At 42.5% G+C, this 22,318-nt stretch overlaps 1 protein-coding gene across 1 annotated transcript in view; it reads right to left on the minus strand.

Moving 5' to 3' along the window:
- Window positions 1-21,175: 21,175 nt before the first annotated feature.
- LOC144761577 (G-protein coupled receptor family C group 6 member A-like) overlaps window positions 21,176-22,318 on the minus strand; it is a 140,116-nt gene continuing 138,973 nt past the window's right edge. The window contains exon 6 of the mRNA XM_078646875.1: window positions 21,176-22,230. Coding sequence (XP_078503001.1) covers window positions 21,176-22,230 — 1,055 coding nt within the window. The remainder of the gene's footprint in view (window positions 22,231-22,318) is intronic.

Genomic DNA, 22,318 nt, shown 5'->3' on the forward strand with positions numbered 1-22,318 from the left:
ATTTATTTATATATACATATATGGCTTTCTCCAGTAGGTAATTATAGTTAGGACCTTGTTTCTATTCAAATAGCGTTTTTTCTTTTGCCAATATCTTTGGCGCCGTTTGATGAATCTTTGCAAAATGTTCAAAACTTTCGGTAAGCTCCTGTCTAGAAAGTTTTGGGGTGATTAGTGAAGCGGGGGCTGAGAAAAAAGGGGGACCCAAAAAATGTGGTTTCCCCATCTTCATTTCCATTCGAAACTTTAGACAAAGCTACAGCCTGAACTGCTGAATGGAATTACACAAATTTGGCAGAAGGGTAGCCCTTAGATCAGCAAGAGCCCTTTTCTCAAATGGTGTAAATCTGTTCAGTAGTTCCTGAGAAATTAAAAAAATAAAACTTTTGATATCTGTGCGGAGCCTAACCTCACAAGCACGAGCTTGCCTCTGATTGGTCGCCAACACTTCAAACCAGGAATAATTTTATATTAAAGCAAGAACAGGTGTGGATTTTGATTGGTGTGTGTTGTACGTTGTTTTCCTTTTAACCATCACACGCAGGAGGTCAGGATCAAGGTGTTGGGAAGGGGCTGCCGCATTGTAGTGAGTGTGCAGTTCTGGCCCCAGGAGGCAGGTTTTCCCTACACGGTGCTCCAGTCAGCCTCGCGCGTGCCAGACATTACTTGCTTAGGTATGGCTGGAGAGTGCGAAGCCGGCGCGTGGAAGACAGGGGCTTCTGATCGGCTCAGCGGAAGCTACAGGTAGTCGGGAGACTGAACAGAATTGCAAGGCAATGAGCATCGCCACGCATGAGCACCCGGTCTCAGCACTTCTGTGATCCCACGCCCTCCCAGACAAGCCGAAAACCACAAGGAAGTGCAACATGCCTTCAATGCGGACACTGCCACAATGGCAAACTCAGCCGGTACTAAACATCAGAGGACAGCACAGGTACAAAGACATCAAGTAACCCTGCAGTGCATGCCAGGGGGCCACATGGCAGCTTTGAATTCATTCACGTTTATCTGCAGTGTCAGAATACATTTTAAAGGTGAGATTGCAGCAACCTCGAATTGAATGAAGTCACAGGAAAGAACAACTGATGTCAGATTTATCCAAACCACAGTGCGCTATGTTTCTTTATTAATAGGTGCCTTGACGCATGTACTTAACATCTTCAGACCTTAAACTTGCACTTCTAGACCGAGGAGCAAAAAGTCATGCTGTAAAACAAAATATTTCGATAGGTTGGACGGTTAACCCCTTTCCAGTCAGTGGCCAACTATCCTGTGAGAGTGTAAGTAGAAGACAGACCCACTGGGCCATACAACACCACTGTGCTCACCTATGGCCTGTTGAATGTGAGGGGCACTGTGCCTGTCCAACTCTCCTGCATAAAAGTTTGTCTGGAGTCCTGTGTCAAGCCGCGGACTCCTAGCATCCTTCCCACCTGCAGCAGCACATTTCATTGCCTCATGTCCTCCTCTCCCTCAAACCCCTGCAGTGTCGCCATTGTGATCTGTTTGCGGGGGTCTACATAGGGGCAGGCTCAAACTCAGCCCCTGCCGAGAAAAATCCTCTCCCAGGTAGACATCTTTTACCGGCCCAAGATAAAAGAATCTTGTGTTCCAATGCGAAACACGGACACTGAGACCAGGTGCAGAAGATGCGGTAATCCAGATACACCAGGGAAAGGTGAGAGAGGGAGCAGCGCAGCGCACACTGATCCTCTGCAAGGACCAGGGACCGGCATTGTGAGGAGCGGAGGAACACGGCCCACCATAGCACAAAGAGAAACATTGAAAGTCAATGATGAACTCACAAGATACACTGTACAAGGAAGCGCCCCACATACAAACAAGTGTAGACACGCCTTGATGCCACTTGCGTAAGACAGTACCTCTTGCATGCCTGAATGTGAATCTTTTATAAGTCACACAGAAACCCTCAGACACAGATACCATGCAACCCATGTCATGCTTTTTTAGTCAACAGCACTTGGTATTTTGGGACTGTTAGTATTCTTTCAACCATTGTAAGCGTGTAGTTAAAATCAGTGTAGGAAGAGTGTCGTTGGTCAAAAAGGCATTGACCCCTGAATAAGCTGTAGATCCCCTTACGGCCACGCAGAAGATGTGGGCATGCAATCACTGAGAACCACATGCATGCAACCACGATTCTCCGACTGTTGTTCTTTAAGACTCGATGGAGACAAGTATGTCGCCTACATTGTTAAAATGTTGCTTTGTTTCCAGGAGAGGAGAAAGTTTACATTCTTCATCCTTGAGCTACTGGTCCCCTCAACCAGTTAATTCTAAGTCAATATAAGCCTAATATGTTGCCTCTAGGCGATTTCTTCAGATGCATCTGCATCTTAAGATAACAGAAATCTTAACTTGCTCTATCCAATCAATCAATCAAGCATTTGTTAAGCGTGGCTACTCACCCGAGAGGGTCTCAGGACGCTGGGGGTGAGGGGGTGTAGGTTCCGATCCATCAAGGAGGGGGTCCATCGAAGAGCCAGGTCTTGAGGTCTCTTGCGAAGATGGGAAGCGATGTTGTCTATCTGAGGTGGAGTGGAAGGGCGTTCCAGTAACCTTTGAATAGCTCCTCTTCTTCATTTTCACCTGTTCTGCTTCAGCACTACTCAACATGTGAGCATGTAGTAGTACCTCTGTGTCCTTAAAGCATATGATACTCTGTGCTGTATTTAATAAAAATTGCTAAAAAGTCACCCCTGAGGAATCTACTCGGAGGGTAAGTTAATGCAAACATTAAACAGAGGGGGACACCACTCTGTAGTTATAGGTACCTCTTTGGCCTCTTTCCGCACTTTTCTTGGCTTTTTCTGCACCTCTATTCTCTCTTTCTGCATATCTTTTGCCTCTTTCTGCACCTCATTTGCTTCTTTGTGCACCCCTGTTGTCTCTTTCAGCGCTCGTCTTCCCACTTTCTGTACCTTTCCTGCATGTTTTTGCATCTCACTTGCCTCTTTATGCACTTTTTTTGCTACTTTCTACACCTCTGTTGCTTCTTTCAGCAATTCTCTTGCCTCTTTGTGCACTTCTCTTGCCTGTTTCTGCAACTCTCTTGCCTCTTTTTGCACCTCACTTGCTCCTTTCTACACTTCTCTTGCCTCTATCTAGACCCCTGTTGCATCATTCTGCACTTCCCATGCTTCTTTCTGCACCAGTCTTGCTTCTTTGTGCACCCCTGTTGTCTCTTTATGTACCTCTTTTGCCTCTTTCTGCACTTTTCTTGCCTTTTTCTGCACCTCTCTTCCCTCTTTCTGCACATCGGTTCCTTCTTTCTGTACCTCATTTGCTTCTTTCTGCACGCCTGTTGTCTCTTTCTGTACTCATCTTCTCTCTTTCTGTGCCTTTCCTGCCTGTTTTTGCATCTCATTTGCCTCTTTTTGCACTTTTCTTGCTTCTTTCTACACCTCTGTTGCTTCTTTCAGCAATTCTCTTGCCTCTCTGTGCACTTCCCTTACCTGTTTCTGCACTTCTCTCGCCTCTTTCTGCACCCAGTGTCAAGATGTTTTTGAATGGATGAAACAACAACTTGTGTCACCATTGGTTCTTAAACACTATGACCTGTCTCTTAATTGTACTCTCACAGTCTATGCCAGCAATGTCGGTATCGGGGCAGTTCTCTCTCAGAAGAAAGGCGGAGAGTTTAGGACCATTGGATTTGCCTCCAGAGTTCTATCACCCTCTGAGATGAAGTATTCTGTTATAGAGAAAGAACTGTTGGCATGTTAGTGGGCTGTGATGAAGTTCAGAAACTTCATTTGGGGAAGGAAGTTCTGTCTTCAAACCGACCAAAAGCATTTGGTTTTCATTCTCAGTGGGAAGAATGTTAGGAGTTTCACTCCTAGAATTGCACGGTTGTCGTCTAAACTCCTTCAGTTCGACTTTTTTGCAGAATACATTCCTAGTTGCAAGAATGGGTGTGCAGACTTTCTTTCTCATTTCTCTGACTAGGGGTGGGCATAAGTTGCATAAGGGACTTCAATTTCAATTTCAAAATACTTTATTCGGTATTCATTGATAGAAACCATAAAAGTACAATACAACTAATTACATATTTAAAAAACACTGTATGTAAAATTTCCGAATATGAAAGCAATGGTCAATTTATACTGACAATATTAGCGCATGTGAGAGGGAATTAATAAGAATCACAAGTAAAAGCGGTAAAACACAGCAACTTGTTAAAAATCCCAACTTTTCCTGAGGTTCATTGCACATTTCAAGAAGCCGGCCACAAAAGGGATACAATCTGGTTTAAGTAATTGCAGATAAAATAGTGCTGGAAGTACTTGCACAAACTTTAGCTGTCTTAGGAGCGATTTAAGATAAAAGGTCCTGGGAAATTCATAATATTTACAAAAGAAAACAAAGTGAAGCAAGTCCTGTGGAGAATTATTGTCGCAGCCACAGGATGCTAACACTGTTCCCCTATGACTGCCCCTAGGAATTGCTAATAAAAAATGAAAAAGGTTAAATCTAAACCTGGTTAAAAGAAATCGCTCATAGGCTGGGAGCGGCCAAAACAAGTACGGCTCCATGCCCAGGGAAGTTTTAAACAATAAATGTGTCCTCACACTGGTTTCAACAATTCTCTCTCCTCTCTTCCCATTTGTTTTCTTTGTGTGAAGGAGTGCTTTATAAGCCTAATGTCCATTCTTGTAATACCTTCGGGCTTTGAAAACAAATCAGGTCGCCCTAACATCGTAAAACAAGTTTTTAAATACTTAAACCAAGGGATGTTCGTCATGTGATCTAAGCTCAGTACTTCTCTTAAAATACTATGGGTGAGACCGACATGCTTTTTAAGCCAACAGTGCAGCCAAAAAATAAGGGGACGTAGGGCTAAAATATCACTTATAAATGGCATACCAGTTTCTTCATGGACAGACAGATTTGCAGCACCCTATGGTACGCTCAATAGCCGCTTAAAAAAGTTGTCACCTGAAGGCCCTCTAGGTCACAGTATCCCCATAAGTCACTTCCATAGCTAGCTATGGCGATACACTTGGCCTGGTAGATTTTTAGCATTGCTGCCACTAGACGGTTGCCCATTTTAGATGCAAAGCCAAAAAGGGCCGCAATTGCCCTCTTGACCTCACCCCTTTTTTTATGTAAGAGTGCAGCCCAGTTAAGCCAATGGTCTATCAGGACACCTAGATAAGAGAACGTTGAGCATTTTGGGACCCCCACACCGTTGACCATAAAAGTGTATGGAACTTTGGGGCGCAACCCCACCTGCATCACATATGATTTTGTGTTATTTATGGACAGGTCACGTTTGTCCATAAAACTGTGAAAAGAGTCAAGTAGTGTTTGTAGCCCCTTTGGAGTTCGTGCCAGGAGGACTGCATCATCCGCATAAAGCAGGACGGGCAGTCCTCTCCTGCCCACATACGGATAATCGCCTTTGTTTCTAATAGGTAACTTTCTAGGTCGTTGATGTATAGGTTGAAAAGGAAGGGGGCCGACATGCACACCTGCATTACACCCCTTTCGATGTGAAAATTCCTCGACACCTTCAGGTCCCTGGAATATCTGATGTTGGCCTTGGTGTCCCTGTGTAGATCCCTCAGGAAGTCCACCAGGCTACGATCTACTCCCATGGCCTCCATGGACCCCCACAACCCCCCACGATTAACACAATCGAAGGCGGACGACAGGTCCATGAAGGCATAAGGGACTTATGCGGAGAGGCATAGAGATTGAACCAATCTCCGCACTCTCCGCATAGGCCGTTACACGATGCCTGCCACCCACCCGCCTCCCGCCCACAGTATTAAATAATATTTAAAAGCCTTAAATTACATTTAAAATAAACTTACCTTATCCACGGCGCATACGTCTCCATCGCGCCTTCTCCTGGGAACTGCGCATGCGCTGGAGCCGGCGCATGCGCATTCCTCACCAGGCTTAGTCGCAGGGCTTCTAAGACCTTTTGTTCTGGTTGGATGAGCAAGTGGTTCAAAGGTAAACAATGGACTGATGAGAGTGTCAGGAGACAAGTGAGTTTAGCTCAAAATGAACAGAAAACCTTCTTTGATTCCAAGAAGTGTACTAAAGATGTTGAGATTAAGTCAGGTGATTATATTTGTGTAAAGAAACCTGTCCATGTAAAGAAGGGCTCTCCCAAATTTGGTGTATCAATCAGAGTTGTAGATGTGAGGGGGAACTCTGTTAAACTCATCAATGGGCAGTGGTGGAATAAGTGTCTCTTGGTAAAGAGTCCCATTCTTTGCACTCGTCCTGGAAGTGAGACTGGTGAGAGGAGTATAGATTGTGTGGGCAAACCTGCCTCTAGGCTCTAGACTCTGTGCTCGTTCTGAGATGAGTTTAGATTTTGTGGGGCAACCTGCCCTCAGGTGCAGTGCTAGAGACAGAAAAATTCCTCATGGGTATTGAGTTTAGTTTTCTGCCTTCATTTCTTTTTCTCTTCCTGCATTGTTGTTTTTTTTCGTCTGTTTCTTCTTTTCTTTTATCATCTTTCTTTTCCCTATTCTTCTCCCTTTGCCTGTATTCATCATTTCCATTTTGTACTTGTTATAAGGGAAGGCCCATGTAGTAACTTATGCTTGTTTGATTGGAATATCGCTGGTGCAGAACCTTATAGCCTGGGTGTTCTGTGGCGGTATTCTAGGAGAGTCAGTTGGTTGTCTTTGATAAGAGACGCTGCTGATCTGCTCTGATGGCTCAGCTTGTTATGAAATAAATCTTCAATCAACTTACCTGGTGTTGATCGTTATTTACCACAAAGTGCAATTAGCTTGGATTGAGATTTGCACATCTAAAGCTGTACGAGTAACATATGGTGTCCTTCAATGTTCCATTTCAGCTCCAGTGTCACTTAAGCTCTACAAGGAACTTCTAAGAATTCTAATGATGGAAACAGGACTAGACATTAATCAATATGCATATGATAAACATATTTCTTTGAAGATATCCTCTATGCAAGATGTGGCCGCAGTGAGAAAATGGGTAGTTCTTTGAGGTGGGAGGAAGTGAGCCCTCTTCAAGCAACAACCATAATACCTGAGTGAACAACCAAAAGTCACTAACTTATCCTGTGCAGATCCCTCTAGTTGCTTGGCACAAAACCAGTCAGGCTTAACTTAGAGACAATATGTAAAGTACTTATGCAGCACTCAAACAAAAATGAAATGAAAACACAACACAAGGAAAATCCCGTATCAAATTTGAAAAATCGAGTAAAATGTAATACATTATTTGACATGAAAATGAAAAAAATTCCAATCATTAGAACCAGAGAGCTACATTTTTAATAGTTTCAGGGAAGTATAGCACCTAAAAGCACAAAGTGCCACTTGAGTTTATCTGGTCGTGCGAGACCAGATGAAAGTCTCAACTTCAGGCCGACTAAGATGAATGAGGGCTGGAAATAGGAACCAGGTTAGTCCCACTGAAAAAGTTGCCTTTTAAAGTCCAGCTTGAAGAGTTCCGTTTGCAGTGGAGGAGGCCACAAGGAGCAGGGAGAATGTATTGGATGGTTGTTGCTGAAACTTGAAAAGCCGGCAGACACAGCAGACAGTACTCACTGTATCATGAAGATCCTGTTAGATGTCATGGAAGGTCGTTGCTGAAGGTTCGCAGAGATGGTCACCACAGGCGGTCGATGCTGTAGCACAATGTGCAGATCTGGCTTTGCTGGTTGCCACTGACGGGAGGTGTGGTTGGCAACATATTGGGACGAATGGGCCCGTTCACAGTTGCAACAAGCCCAAAACTTCAGAATTTCTCTTTTTCTTCAAGGATGAACTCAACTGATACCATACCAAGGGTCTAAATCATGGACTGCATGTACCCAGATGCAAAGGAGCATACTTTTCTGGGATATGATGTAGTGTCCAGCAGCACCATTTTCCCTGCCCAAACTGATATTGATGACCTCCTCTACTGTTTATCACATGCTCCTAATGTTCCTTTTTGTAAAAAATTGTATTCTAGCCAATTGATTACACTTCATCTGGCCCAAGCCTCTAGTCGGAGAGTAAAGCTCTATCCATAGAGTACAGCTTGGGTGCGGCAATTCTGTCCCGACCGCGGATTTAAGGATAAGACCCGTGAATTACTTTTGGCTCATATTACCTTTGTAAATCACCCCCTTTGTCTTGTTTTCCTATTTCTTATCCCTTTCGTTGCCAGTCCTCCCCCCCGCTTAGGCGCCTATAACTTTTCGTCCACTTAAAGTTTCCACATCAAATGTGTGTCCTTTTCTTTCAACATACTGGGGATTCAAGATGTAAGCCGGGCTTGGGGATTCATTTGGACGGGACTTAGAAATTATCTAAAATACATTTACATTTTACAGTTTGGGGGAAAAATTGAAAGAGATATAGACTTTAGAAGCAGTGGTTATTTGTACAGCTCTGAATTTATGGATACCCATAGTAGAATGTAGGTTAGAGAGTAATTTTCAAAATGACTTATTTTTTCCAAACTGTCTTACATTTGGAAGGTAAAAATGCATAGATAGGCAAATGATTATAACACTTGTTCTACTATTCTGCGTACTCTAAGTCTCCCGATAAAAATGGTACCTCGCTTGTGTGGTTAGGCTCACGTCAGGAAACGGTCCATAAAGCAACGTGGATACATCACATTTTTCCACTGAAAACTGACCATTTTGTTTGCAATGTGCCTAGTGGTTGGACTTTGGGACCTAGCTTGGCTGGCACCTAAGGAAACCTAGCCATCCTGTACATTTTTTAAAACTAGACATCCAGGGGAATCTAGTATTTGGTGACTTTTGTGGCTCTCACCAGGTTCTGTTACCCAGAATCCCTTGCAAGCCTCAAAATGTGCCTAAAAACACATTTTGCTCATATTTCTGTGATGGAAAGGTCTGGAATCTGAGGGGAGTCACAAACTACCATCTACCAAGCATGCCCCCAAGTCTCCCAATAAAAATGGCACTTCACTTGTGTGGGTAGGCCTTGTGCCCATGACAGGAAACGTCCCCAAACGCTATGTAGACACATCGCATTTTTCCAACGGACTCTTTTTTGGCAATGTGACTAGCAGAGGCGGCTGGTCAATAAGGGGCGCTGGAGTGGCGCCCCACTAGTATCTGCAGAATAGGAAACTGCTCTGTGCAGTTCTGGCTATGGAAATTAAAGCAGACAATTTGGCAGCTTTCACAATTAGTCTTTTTACTTTTCCACGTCAGTGTTTCACAAAGCTCAAAAGTGCGCATGTCAACGCACCCAGGGTAGGAGAGAGCAGGAGTCCAAATGGTCTTGGTTTGCGCATGTGAGGGGTGCTTTTAATTTCTGCTCCCGACTCATAGTGACAAACCATTACATATGCTGTGCATGCCCAGAGTAGTGCAGCATGTGTAAAGTTAGCATCCTGCTTGGGCAGTGACGTGTTTTTGACACAGTCGCCCCATGCCCCGTCAAATGGCAGGATACAGCTGAGTAAAGACAGGTCGGCCCCCAGTCACGTCCAGCCTTCTGATTGGGCAGACTGAAATCAGCTGCATGGTTTTGGAAGACCGGTAGAAGAAGCAAAGGAGCGAATCCATGAGGAATCAGGCCTGCAGTAAATTGACTGAAAAGGTGAGATTCAGGTTTGTTTCATTTCAGTTAATTTTAAGAGTTTTCCTTGTGAATGGCAGAGCACATGAAAAGTGTAACAAGTCATTTTAAAGTTGTTTTTCTTTTTCGTAATGTGTTGAAATATTAGCATTGAGTGTTTGCAGTGACCCCACTTAACCTCCATGGAGAACTAATCAAATGTAACTTTCTTTCTAAAAAGAGATTTTGGGGCATATTAGCAAGAACATCGTTAAAATTGCCGCCATTTTAGCGGCAGGAAACTGCCGCTAAAACGATGATAATGGACTTGCTAATATGCGTTATAGAATTCCAATAGAAGCCCAGGTTAGATGTCCTGCACATCGAAACCTGGGCTTCTATTGGAATTCTATAACGCATATTAGCAAGCCCATTATTGCTGTTTTAGCAGCAGTTTCCTGCTGCTAAAACGGCGATAATTGTAACGAGGTTCTTGCTAATATGCCCCTCTGTTTTTTACTGTTTACTAGAGGTCAGCGAGCCACTGAAAGTCAAGTCAGGCTCAAGCCTGACTCAGGTAGAGGCCCTGTTAGGTTTCATCTGGCCTCTGGTTCCCTCCCTGTACACAAGCTGTGGTATTATGGGAAGAGCTGCTGACTATGGATTTCGGAACCAGGTTCACGTATCGGCGTAAGCTCAACATCATGTGATTCTGGGCAAATCACTTAATCTTACCATGCATATAATACCTATTTTACAAACTGCAGAAGAATTCACTAAGAGGTAAAAACAAATCTTAACATAAAGAAAGACAAATACACTCCCATTTACTGGCTGATTTGTACAGAGTGAAAGCAGAAAACCTGGATAAATTGTGGCTTCCCACCTTAAATTGTGTCTTTTTAGGCAAATATTTTATTTCACCAAAACTCTTTTTACGTCATCATAGTGTATGAAAGAAATCACTTTCGAATTTGTGTGTTCCTGCAACCAGTTGCACAAAATGACCACTTTTAATAGTGCAATGCTACAATGTGCTCTATTAATACCAAAGCGTCAACATATTATAGAATTACACTCTTTTGAACGTATACATTTTTTAATTATATTTTACGTTGTTTGTTGTGTGATTTACACAACATATATATTCACAACTTGTCTCATGCAAGGGCTCTGAGATCAGAGCTAACTTTCCCTATTAATTTCTTGTCATGTCCACCTGTACTATGTACTAATGCAAAGCTGAGAGGGACATCTTCTGACTCATGCACAACACCTAATTTTACATCATCAGAAGCTGAAGGGCCAAGTTGGTCCTGCTATAAGTGACCTAGTGAAGTGAATAAATAAGGGCAAAAAGGTAGCATGATGCACTTAGTGCGATCAAATGAAGCAGGTGAGTCCTTATATACCTAGAAAAGCCAAGGCATACTATCAAAACCTCCAGATTTCAAGCTAATTAATGTGCTATTAGGATCCAAAGTGAACATTTTGTTCTGATATTTTACAAAATAGCGAAGAATCCTTGAAGTAGGTTGTGCTCTCTAGGTTTGTGTGCTTGTTTATTTAAGTTTGTTTATTCAAATTTGAAGTAGGTATTTATGCCTCACCACTTTCAAAGTTCAGCAGGCGCCACTGGTGACTAGCTGTGGATTTTGGGCCCTTGATCATCCTGCACCAAGGAACACCGAACAAACCTGTATATTTTTTAAAACTAGACATGCAGGGGAATCCAGGATGCGGTGACTTCTTTTATGTTCTGTTACACAAAACCCCTTGCAAACCTCAAACATAGTGAACAAAAACACATTTTCCACAAATTTGTTTGATGGAAAGTTCTGGAATCTGTGGGAAGTCACAAACTTCAACCTACCCAGCATTTCCCCAAGTCTCCTGATTAAAATGGTACCTCACTTATGTGAGTAGACATAGTTCCCGCAACATGAATTGGCCTAAAACTTATTTTTTGGGGACATCAAGGTTATCTATCACAAAACAAACTGGTTTTGCAAGGGGGGACACCTCAGTTTTTGGTCCCAGGCTCCATGGCCATCTAGAGAAACCTACCAAACCCAGGCATTTCTGAAAGGTGGACACCTGCAGGAGTCTAGGTGGTGTGGCTTACATGGATCCCCCAAAGTTTGCCTACCCATAATCCCCTTCAAGCCTCACATGTAGCTAATAAAATTGCGTGTACCTCACATTTCTGTGTGGGAAAGTTTTGGGATCACCGGGCTGATAAAAATGTCCTACCACTCAGCATTTCCCCAGGTCTCCCAATAAAATTAGTACCTCACTGTGAGTAGGCCAAGTGCCTGTGACAGGGAAGGACCCAAAACGTATTGTGGAGGCATCGAAATTATCTATCACTTAACCTGGTTTTGATAGGTGGGGGCACCTGCGTTTATGGTCCCGGGCTCGGCAGCCAATCAATGAAAACCTACCAAACCCAGCCATTTATGCAAACTAGACACCTGGAGGAGTCTAGGGATATGTGGCTTGCATTGATCCCCAATGTTTTCCTACCCGGATTCCCATGCAAACCTCAAATTTAGCTAAAATAAATCACATTTTCCTCACATTTTTGTATGGAAAGTTTTGGGATCACTGGACCAACACAAATTTGCTACCACCAAGCATTTCCCCAGGTCTCCCAATAACATTGTTACTGCACTTGTGTGGGTGGGCCAAGTGTCCACGACAGAGAAGGGCCCAAAACATATTGTGGAGGAACCAAAATGATCTATCACATAACAACCTTGTTTTACAAGGAAGCACCTGGCCTGTGGTCCCTGGCTCAGTGGCCATCTAGGGAAACCAAACACAGCCATTTCTGAAAACTAGACACCCATGGGAGCTCAGGGAGGGGTAGATTGCATGGATTCCCCCCCCCATAGTCTTGCCCAGAATACCCTGGAAACCTCAAATGTAGCTAAAAAATCTGATTTTCCTCACATTTTATTTGGGATCTTCGAGCTGGCACAAATTTCCTACCACTCATTAATCCCCTCAGTCACCCGAGTAAAATGCTCCCTCACTTGTGTGGGTGGGCTAACAGCCTGCAACTGGGAAGGGACAAAAACATAGAGATTGAGGGGATAGCACAGCGAGCTCTAAGCACAATATTTATTTTTAGACACTTTTTAGTCTTACTCTGCATTGGACACCCACAGTGCTGTATCATTTTTTTTTGTCCCCATCTGCAACCCGGAGAGGGGGAGAGAAAGATTGTCGCTTATGTTTTTTGGGATGGTGAGGCAATTGGAATACCCATTTTGGTCATTAGCCAGCCCTACATCTTCAATTAAAAATATGGGAGGGCAGAAAGACTGAATATGCCCAAGAAAGTTGGGGTGAGCAAAAGCCCTTGCCCAATGGGCCGCTCCTACCTCCCTGGTGTCTCGTGGTGGATCCCTGCTTGGGGTTCGTCCTTATGGAGCGACCCACAAGCAGGGATACACCAGGGAAGGGTACCATTAGAAGGGGGCAATTCCCCCCTTTTCAACTATGCCTCTCCTGTGGGCGTTGGTGCTCAGGGCACTGAGATTGCCTCACGAGCACCAAAGCACTGAAACTGAAACAAGCCAATCGTCTCATTTCAGTTTCGCTTTCAATATAATGACATCAGCGCGCCATGAACATGATTGCCATTACATTGGAAAAAATGCTTAGGAGTTTGGGGAAGCTCTTCCCCACCACCCGCGGCTAAAAAACGAAAATTAAATCCCTCTGCTGTTTACAGCAGATGGATTTCTTGCTGGTGTGCCTTGGACGTAACGTTTACATCCTCTGTACAGAAGTGCCTGGGCCAATGATTTAACTGTTTCATCCAAGGCACAGAAGGGGTTAAAGTCTATGTCCCTCTGCATCCTGTATATCACAACATTCACTGGTGGATTTTATAATCAAATATTGTCCTGACATGCTCTTTAGTCTCAATATCCCTGGCTAGGTTTGATCGTTCAAGTGGGCCTAGAAGACATTTTATTCAGAAATACAATTTGAAGAAATGAATGAAGTTAGCAGTGTGTTCATACATTGTATCTCTGCATCAAGGATCTTTCACAATTTCTCCGTGAGAAAATGATGCCATTTGCTCTTCAAATATGCTCACTGAAAGTAACAGGTTTCTGTCATATGTTTAAGCACCATAGACTTTTATGGAGGAACACATATATATAAACGGCTCCTTTATGCAAGCATTTTAATATTAAAAATGACAAGCGCATCATGTTTATTTGTTGTGCCACTAGTAATTTTTTAATTAATGGCATGTCAGACTTTTGGTTTCCAGTCGTTTGGTATTTTGTTTGAACAGGTTCAATGCCAAATGGAAAATATCTCATTGTTTAAAAACAATTGATAGAAATGCAAGCGTCAACATTCTGCTCATAGTTGATTCAATAAAAATACTTGTCTATGCCAGCTAGGGCCACATTGGTAGCTAATTTCATACAGCACACAGAGGAGACACAGCAAAGCACGCATTTGGGGTACCCCAAAGTAACAAAGTATATACCTGAAAAAATTAAGAGATAAAAATGTGTAGTATTAATGCAATCATATACTTGTGAAAATAGCAGGGGGTGCTACATAGGGGCGCGCCTATGCGTGCCCCTTCTGGCTTCCTATGAGAGACTACAAATGAAAGAAAAGTCACTAACTGACTATGCAGATAGTTCTACTTTGATACTGAAAGCAAACTAACTGTGGAGCCACTCTACAGCTCTATCATGTCAAATAGCTTAACCCCCTTCGACGCTCATGACGAGCCCAGCTCGTCATGGAGTTTCCGTTGACTTCAATGGAAATTACATGGGAAGCCATAAAACACCTTAGCATCCAAGTGGTTAAGTGCTCATTCACACAGAGGATGAATAAGGTATTTGCGCTTATGTTGGTACTATGTTCCTTCAACTCAGAGATTCCAATCTCTTCGTTACATATCATGTAGAACAAACCTCTACAAAGCCAAAGTCAAAATGTATGGCATCAAAAGATTTCCATTTTAGACTGGTAGGGCAAACATTGGGAGGCAGATTTATGAGGCCCTTGCGCCACGTTTACGCCGCTGTTGCATCACGCAAGGCGGCGTAAACGTGGCGCATCCCTACGGGGCATTTACAACGTGATGCATCTATGGAGATGCGTCACGGTGTAAGGCCCTGCGCCACATGAAACCTGCGTCAGGTTTCATGTAGGCGTTCCGGTGCAGGGGGGGCGTTCCGTCGCAGGAACGCCCCTGGAAAGTGACTCAGTGAAATCTACAAGATTTCACTGAGTCACTTTTTACGTCAATTCCGTACGCCTGCTTGAAGCAGGCGTAAGGGTGATGCACCATGCAATGTAGGGGTGGCCCCTGTGCATTGCAGGAGTCATGTCGCACTTGCGACATGACTCCAGCAATGCGCCGCCCGTACGCCGAAAGATGCGTCACGCATCTTCCCTACCTTGCACCATGGTGCGCCGCATTGTAAATGCGGCGCACCATGGGTGGCGGAGCTGTGGCGCACTGTGGCGCACATTAACTGGCACATCCCTGGGATGCGCCAGTTAACGTAAATCAGCCCCTGGATGTTTTCGAAATTGACTACTCTAAGGCCATATTGGTTGGTGTGCTCATTTAACTCCCACTAAAAGAGTCATGCATTTTATTGCTAGACTGACCTTTGGCTAAAAAAATGTGATCATATCAACCATGTCCTCAAAGATCTTCAGGGGCTCCTGCAAAAGGTCAGAATAGTATACAAGTTGGCCTGCATTACCAATGAATCCCTATGCCTTAACAAACTTGCATATCTACGCTCTGGCATCAAAGAGCCTGAGGCAACAAAAGCCTTAGGAGTTTACAAAACCTCATACATTGCCAGAGTGCAATTAGTAATGTCGAAAGGTGGCATGTACTACACTGAAATAATGAAGCCATTGTTTGCAGTGGTATTGTAACCACTGACACTGGCTTGAATCGCAATGAGGTAATTATTCACAGAAGTCTACCTATAGCTAAATAAATTTGCAGACCTCTCTCTGCTCAGCCACAACAGAAAAGGTGCCTCAGACAGGAATATGCCTGGCACTGTAGCCAAAGACTGGAGTATTGAAAGGCCCTGTCCATGCTCACATCAACCAATAGACTTCATGGCCGCTAGATATGGTAGCGGCTGTCCTGGCCATCAGCATAAAAATTGGCCCCCAACCTCAAAACAGGCCCCTACATATTCAGCCTCCCAGGGAAATGCCTGTTGTTCGGTATTCCAAGTCCGGGCCTGAGTGGCATATGATGGAGTGCTGCAGTTTGGAGTGGCATACAGTGACGTGGGATAGAGCGTAATAACATACTGTGGATTGGTGTACATTGGAGTGAGATCCAATTAAATAGTGCAGAATGAAGTAGCTTAGAGTGGAGTGCTATACACCGGAGTGGCGTAAAGTGAAGCAGCATACAGTGACGTGGCCTACAGTGGAAAAGGGTACAGTGGCGTGTTGTAGAGTAGAATGGCATACAGTGGAATAGAGTAGAGTGGAGTGGCATACAGTAGAATGGAGTAGAGTGGAATAACATATTGTGATGTAGTTGTATGTATGTATGTGAAATTAAGCAGCAATGTAGATTATGGTGTGCAAAGTAATGCAAAACAGCGAATTGTGTTGCCTTGTGTTTCTCTACATTTACCAATCAATGCAGGGCCATGCATGGTGGCCTTGCATTCCCAATTACTGTATTGCCTATGCAACCCAATAATACAGCCAGGCTTTAACTATATTTTGGGCCATTTTATACTGTAATAACTTTGCAGCATACAGTGGTAGATGGTGAGGACAAGCCAGTATATAATTGGGTAATGGCTGTTTTTAGAGAATGAAAAGGCAGCCCATATTGTTCTTACTACACTTTGGCTGCGTTCAGTGTTAAGGTGTTAGATTTAGGTAAATAGTAGGCCCCTGCCTATTACCACTTTCATAAAGACTTAATCTGAAAAATTGTAATTCGATTGGGAGACAATGTTGTGTTTTTGTCAATCATTTCAGGTCTGGAAACCTGAGGCTCTGGTTGACTGCAACAAAAGTGATCTATTGTGGCCGCCATTACAGGATGTGTAAATCAGTACCCATGTTGTGAATAATTCATAATAGAAAATGGGTAGTTCCCCAGTGACAATGGATCGGAAGCTGGCAAATGGACCTCCCATTCACTAAAATGAAATTAAAAAAAATAGTTTCAGTGATTGTGGGCCCCAAAACGGAGTTCCCGGACCCCAACACACATACAAGTCCAAAAACTCTGCCTCATGGGGCTTTTGAACAACCTGAAATAGTTTGTTGACCTTCACTCCAGTATTTGGACATGGATCTGGACCACAATCCTGAGAGGAGGTCAATTATGGGCCCAAAAGTCTCTGCTTGCCTTCATTGGCGCTCACAATCTATCAGGTAAGAGTATCTAAAGGTCCACATACCAAAATTGGGAACAGTAAACATCTAAAAATGTATTTTTAAATCAATAATAGAAAAATAATAACATGAAAAAAGTATAAGGGGCAAGTTCACTTTTGAAGTCTGTGCGGAGACAGTGTTGGCTATCTGTGGCAGGTTGGATGCATGGCCAGGTGATAGGCAAAACCCTTCCACCAACACGCACGTCGGAGTTGGATGCCTATGGTGGTATGAGCCCAGGGCCTGCATCCAATCCCAACTGCACATGGCCTTTGGCCATATGCAGCATAGGTTGGTCACCAAGGTAGATTGGATGCAGGGCCTGGCAAAAGGGCAGCACAAGATTCAGGCTCAGGGACAAGTTAGCCACCCATGGTGTATTGCGGAGTGAGGTATACTTTCATGGACTTTAGATGTGATATATCACCAAGAAACACACAGAATTGAACTAAAGATCTACAAGTGTACTTATGGTTAAGATTTGTTATGACGGCTTGATGTACGCTCAAACAAACTCTGAAATTCACTTAAAACCCACTGTTAAAGTGAAGGTATGGTTAAAAAACAAAATCTAAAAGCCTCTGAAATTTACCTGTTATGGTTATCCCTTAAAACATACTAAATGCAATGCTTATCTATTTTGCTTTTAACATTGCAGCAATGACTGGTACCTCTTTCTTATGGAAAGATGCATGATTGGCAGGTTGTTTTTCGAGATGTAATCTAATAAACCAACTAAATAAAAATATGAGGTGGACCTCAGTAGCACAAGCCAAGTCACTTTTCAGTAATATTAATATTTGGTTGTGTAATCCAAATGAATTGTCTTATTACTGACTTTCTGAGACAACAATTTATTGTTTTGGTTTTAAGGAACAACATATACAAAAAATGCCATTGAAATAACACAGAGAGACTAAGCATACAAAGAAGCAACTAATCTACACAAATAAATATAATGAAAATATGTACAATATAAAAATATGTATTTTATTGTGATAGCACAAATCCTATGTCATTGTAATATACAATAAGAACTCTATAATTCTGTGCAAATTCATCATGAAAGGTGCACATGTATATCTGCAAGGAAATAGGTACACCTCTTTGCCAGCATAAAATAACAACAAAATAAACTAAAAATAGGGTTAAAAACATGGAAAAAGGTCATCACAATTTATCAAATGCAACGGCAAAAGACACTTCAAACAAATGACAGTCTACTGACAAGTCATGGAAGTGAAATGAGTAGGCTCTGTTCCTGTTTACTGGTTTTAAGGTAGGGACTGCTTTCTGTGAAATATGTTGTTTCCTAGGATGAAGAACATATATTTCCAGTACAGCACTTTATTATTTAAATAATGCTTCATACAAATACAATGACTTCAACATAGAACTGCCAGGTAGGTGATAGAGACAGTTGTGATGCCATTGTAGATGATGCAACTGGCTTTGAAGGTGGTGTGAGGAGACAAGGTCAGCCAATGGAATTTTGTTCGGGGTCGAGGATTGGGATTATATTTTTTGAAGGCTTTGAGGTGAGCTGCAGTGGTAGGATCCCCTTAAGTAAGGTGACTCTAGAGCCTGAAGGATGCCAAACAGGACAGTGCCATCATCCAAATGAGACACTGGCACAGGGTAAAGTAATTGAACTTTTTTGTAGACAATACTTAGGGCGAAATATTAATGTCAGACTATATCCTTACATGGATTGTCTCATACACACCAGTTTCATGTTAACATTATGAACTGTTCAAGGGAAACGTCCCACCATATATGCACTTTATATGCACATATAGCACTTTTTGGTATAATCATCATGAGATTTTATAATATTGTGTAGACTAATGGTTGGAAAGTCTGTGAGGATACTTTCGTATCTACCAATTTAAGATTGATATATCTATGAGAGAAATTGTGACTTTTAAAATGGTTTTTTTAACATTCTGTGCAATATGTGAAATTAGAGTATTAGCACTTCATTCTACCTAAAACAGAAGCACTTTTTACTCATTATTATCGGGAGGAATGTAATGCACTACGGGATGCATTAGTGTGGTAACTGAACTTGTGCAATATGCAGGAATAAGTAGGAATACTTTATCAAGCACTAGCACTTTTTTTTCTTAAACCATAGCGCAATAGTGTGAAAATTGATCATGAGCACTTTATTTTAACATGTAGAAGCACTTTCTTCTCTCCAGGAAGGTTAATGATGTGCACTTTAGTCTACCAAGCATAAGCACTTTTTTCTCTTCTATGAGATATTATAGTGCACCATATGCTGCGATAATGTGAGTAATTCCTAATAATTGGGTTAAGAAATGAGAAGGAGTGGTTAAGTTTCATTTTGGGATACGATCACTCTCAAATCAGAAATAGGATAGCTTAACCTAGAAGTTAATATCTTGAATTTCACGTAAGGAATCGTCATGATAAAAGACGGAATCAGAATAGAATTGATATATTATTTGAAATGATAAATGTATTAACCTGCAACCTTTGAAAGTGGGTGTGTGAGTGGAATGACTGTATGGGTCTGTGAGTGGGTGTAAGAGTATCTGAATGGGTATGAGAGTGAGTCTGTGAATGTCTGTATGGGTGTGGGAGGCTCAGTATGGGTTTGTAAATGGGCGTGACAGTGTCTGTATGGGGTTGTGAATACATGTCACGGTGTCTCTATGGGATTCTGAATGGCAGTGATAGTGTCTGTATGGGTTTCTGAATGGGCATGACAGTGTCTGTATAGGTTTGTAAATGGGCGTGACAGTGCCTGCATGGGGTTGTGACTGGGTGCCATAGTGTTTCCATGGATTTATGAATGGGTGTCACAGTGTCTGAATAGATTTTGTGAATGGGTGTGAAAATGTCTGTATGGGGTTGTGAATTGGTGTGAGAGTGTCTGTATGGGGTCATGAACAGGTGTGACAGTGTCTGTATGGAGTTGTGAATGGGTGTGATAGGGTATATATATACAAACACACACACCAACATATCTACATATTATATATATATATATATATATATATAATATATATATATATATATATATATATATATATATATATTATTTCACTCACAAAAACAAAGGTTAAAGTGACATTATAGTTAGGTGTAGTATTAATGTCTTACTTTGCTTTAAAAAAAAACTCAGAAACTCACTGAAAAAGCAATCGTTAAAGTGAAGCTACAGTTAGGTAAAAATGTCAGCTTAAATGTAACATTTAAAATATAAAAAAACTGCACTTCAACAGTTATAGTTATTTCAAGTAACTATACCTAGCACCACTGCCATCTGGCGCACACACATAAGGTCCAGCAGGTCAATGTGCACCCTGGCCTGCCACTTCCTTAAACCTTTAATCTTCAGGACAGGGGGACCAAGGTCTTGTGTCCTGAAATGGCAACTGCAACATTTCTCTTCATGATGCAGTCAGCCAATAGGAGTGCGAGCTCCCATGGGAGTTCATAAAAGCCTTTTGCCTTTGTGGGAGCAAGGCAACTGATAGGAATAAAAAAAAACCCTGAGCCAATCCGATCACTTACTCTAATATTTTAAGTTGCATGATCGCAGGACTCTCATGAACATCCCTCGAACCCAGCCAATCAGATGCACAACGTTTTTAATAGTAATCTCTCAAAAACTACTGAATGGATTTGCATAAATTACAAAAAGCACACTTTCGGGACAGTGATCTAGCGTCCTACCAAATTTAGAGTAATTCCTATGGGCAATTTTGCTGTTTAATCAGCCGCCACTTGATGGATCACCCCTGAACTTTCCAGGAAGGAGCTGAGGTGGATGAACTTTTTTGGAAGGTTTCTTTAACCCGTTCGGTGATGAGGACAGTCCCCAGCCATCCACCGTGATGGTGGGCATGTGTGGAGGACAGCCAGGGGCTGTCCGAACCCCACCCATAGACTAAAATGCGCGCACTGCAGTGGAATTTGTGCCGTGGTCAATGGGTTAAACATGCCAAAGTGATTAGCAAACCAAAAAAAGACACTACAAACCAAACACTACAAAAAATACTAACACCGAGGTTACCGCCACTGTCTAACATATATAAATATACAGTTTGCATGTTAAAGCTCCACATGCATAAACTCCTGAGGGTAAGTAAGAGAAGCAGAGATTGTGAACAACAGCAAGCTGTAGAGAATAGTCTGTAAAGCAGTTGATTTCTACTTTTCTAGCAGCTTTTCCGCCTTCTTCTCATTGTTGGAATCACGCTAACACACACATTTCTGGACTGTGAAAAAGGCTGGATTGTTGTGCTGACATTATGAGAAGGAGTTTTTGGATCACAAGCACCCTTCGAGTGGGAAAAGATTGGCCTCCTTGCTCTATGAAAGATACGGATACTGTGCATGTAGCAGGACTGATTATTAATGGATTTCCTAAACAATATTACATAGCATGTGGGCAAGAGGTGACATGAAATAATTCCATAGTTTGAAGCCAAAATGGCAACCACCTGGACTGCGGGGAGATACATTCCAACTGTAGAAATATAGATTGGGATGAAAGCAATCCACACAAACAGGTAGATGAGCATGCTGAAGGTGATGAAGCGGGCCTCCTTGTACTTGCCTGGCAGGTGCCGGCCTTTGAAAGCTACAACAAAACAAAGCAGAGCCAGGAGTCCAATGTACCCAAGCATGATCCCAAAGGCCACATATGAGCCCTCAGTGCACTGCAGTAATGTGGTCTGAAGTGTTGAAGAGATGGGGTTACGTGACGCTGGTTTGAATATGAGCCACATTGCACAGATCAGAATCTGGATCGTTGTTGCAACAATGATGACCACTGCTGGCTGGTAAGTGATTTTGTGGCCGGGCTTGTCCATTTTACTTAATTTGAATGCAAGTACAATGCGGAGGGATTTTACTAGAACGCATGAAACGCAAAGGGTGAAACTGATGCCATACATAGTCTGTCGTATCTGGCAAGTGATATCAGTAGGCTCGCCAATGAAGAACCCTGTGCTCAGGAAGCTTGTGAGAAGCGAGAAAGACATCACAACCGAGTAGGCTCCACCTGCAGCTTTGACTGCTGGTGTGTCCCGGTGTTTCAGAAAAATGCCCTGTATCACCAACACGGTAAGGAATCCAAATACAGCGATACATATCAACACAATCGAAAAGGGATTATTCCAGCGGAGGAACTCAATTGATTTATTTTCACAGTTGGAGCTGCCATTATTGGACCATTTATCTTCTGGGCATTTTGAGCATTCATTCAGATCTGTGACAAAAAAAATGAGTGAAAAATTATATACAATATTTTCTACTCTTTGAAAGTATGCAATTGTCTATATTGAAGGCATGGATGT

This window comes from Lissotriton helveticus, chromosome 6 (assembly GCF_964261635.1).
Source record: "Lissotriton helveticus chromosome 6, aLisHel1.1, whole genome shotgun sequence".
In the NCBI taxonomy this organism is placed as follows: domain Eukaryota; kingdom Metazoa; phylum Chordata; class Amphibia; order Caudata; family Salamandridae; genus Lissotriton; species Lissotriton helveticus.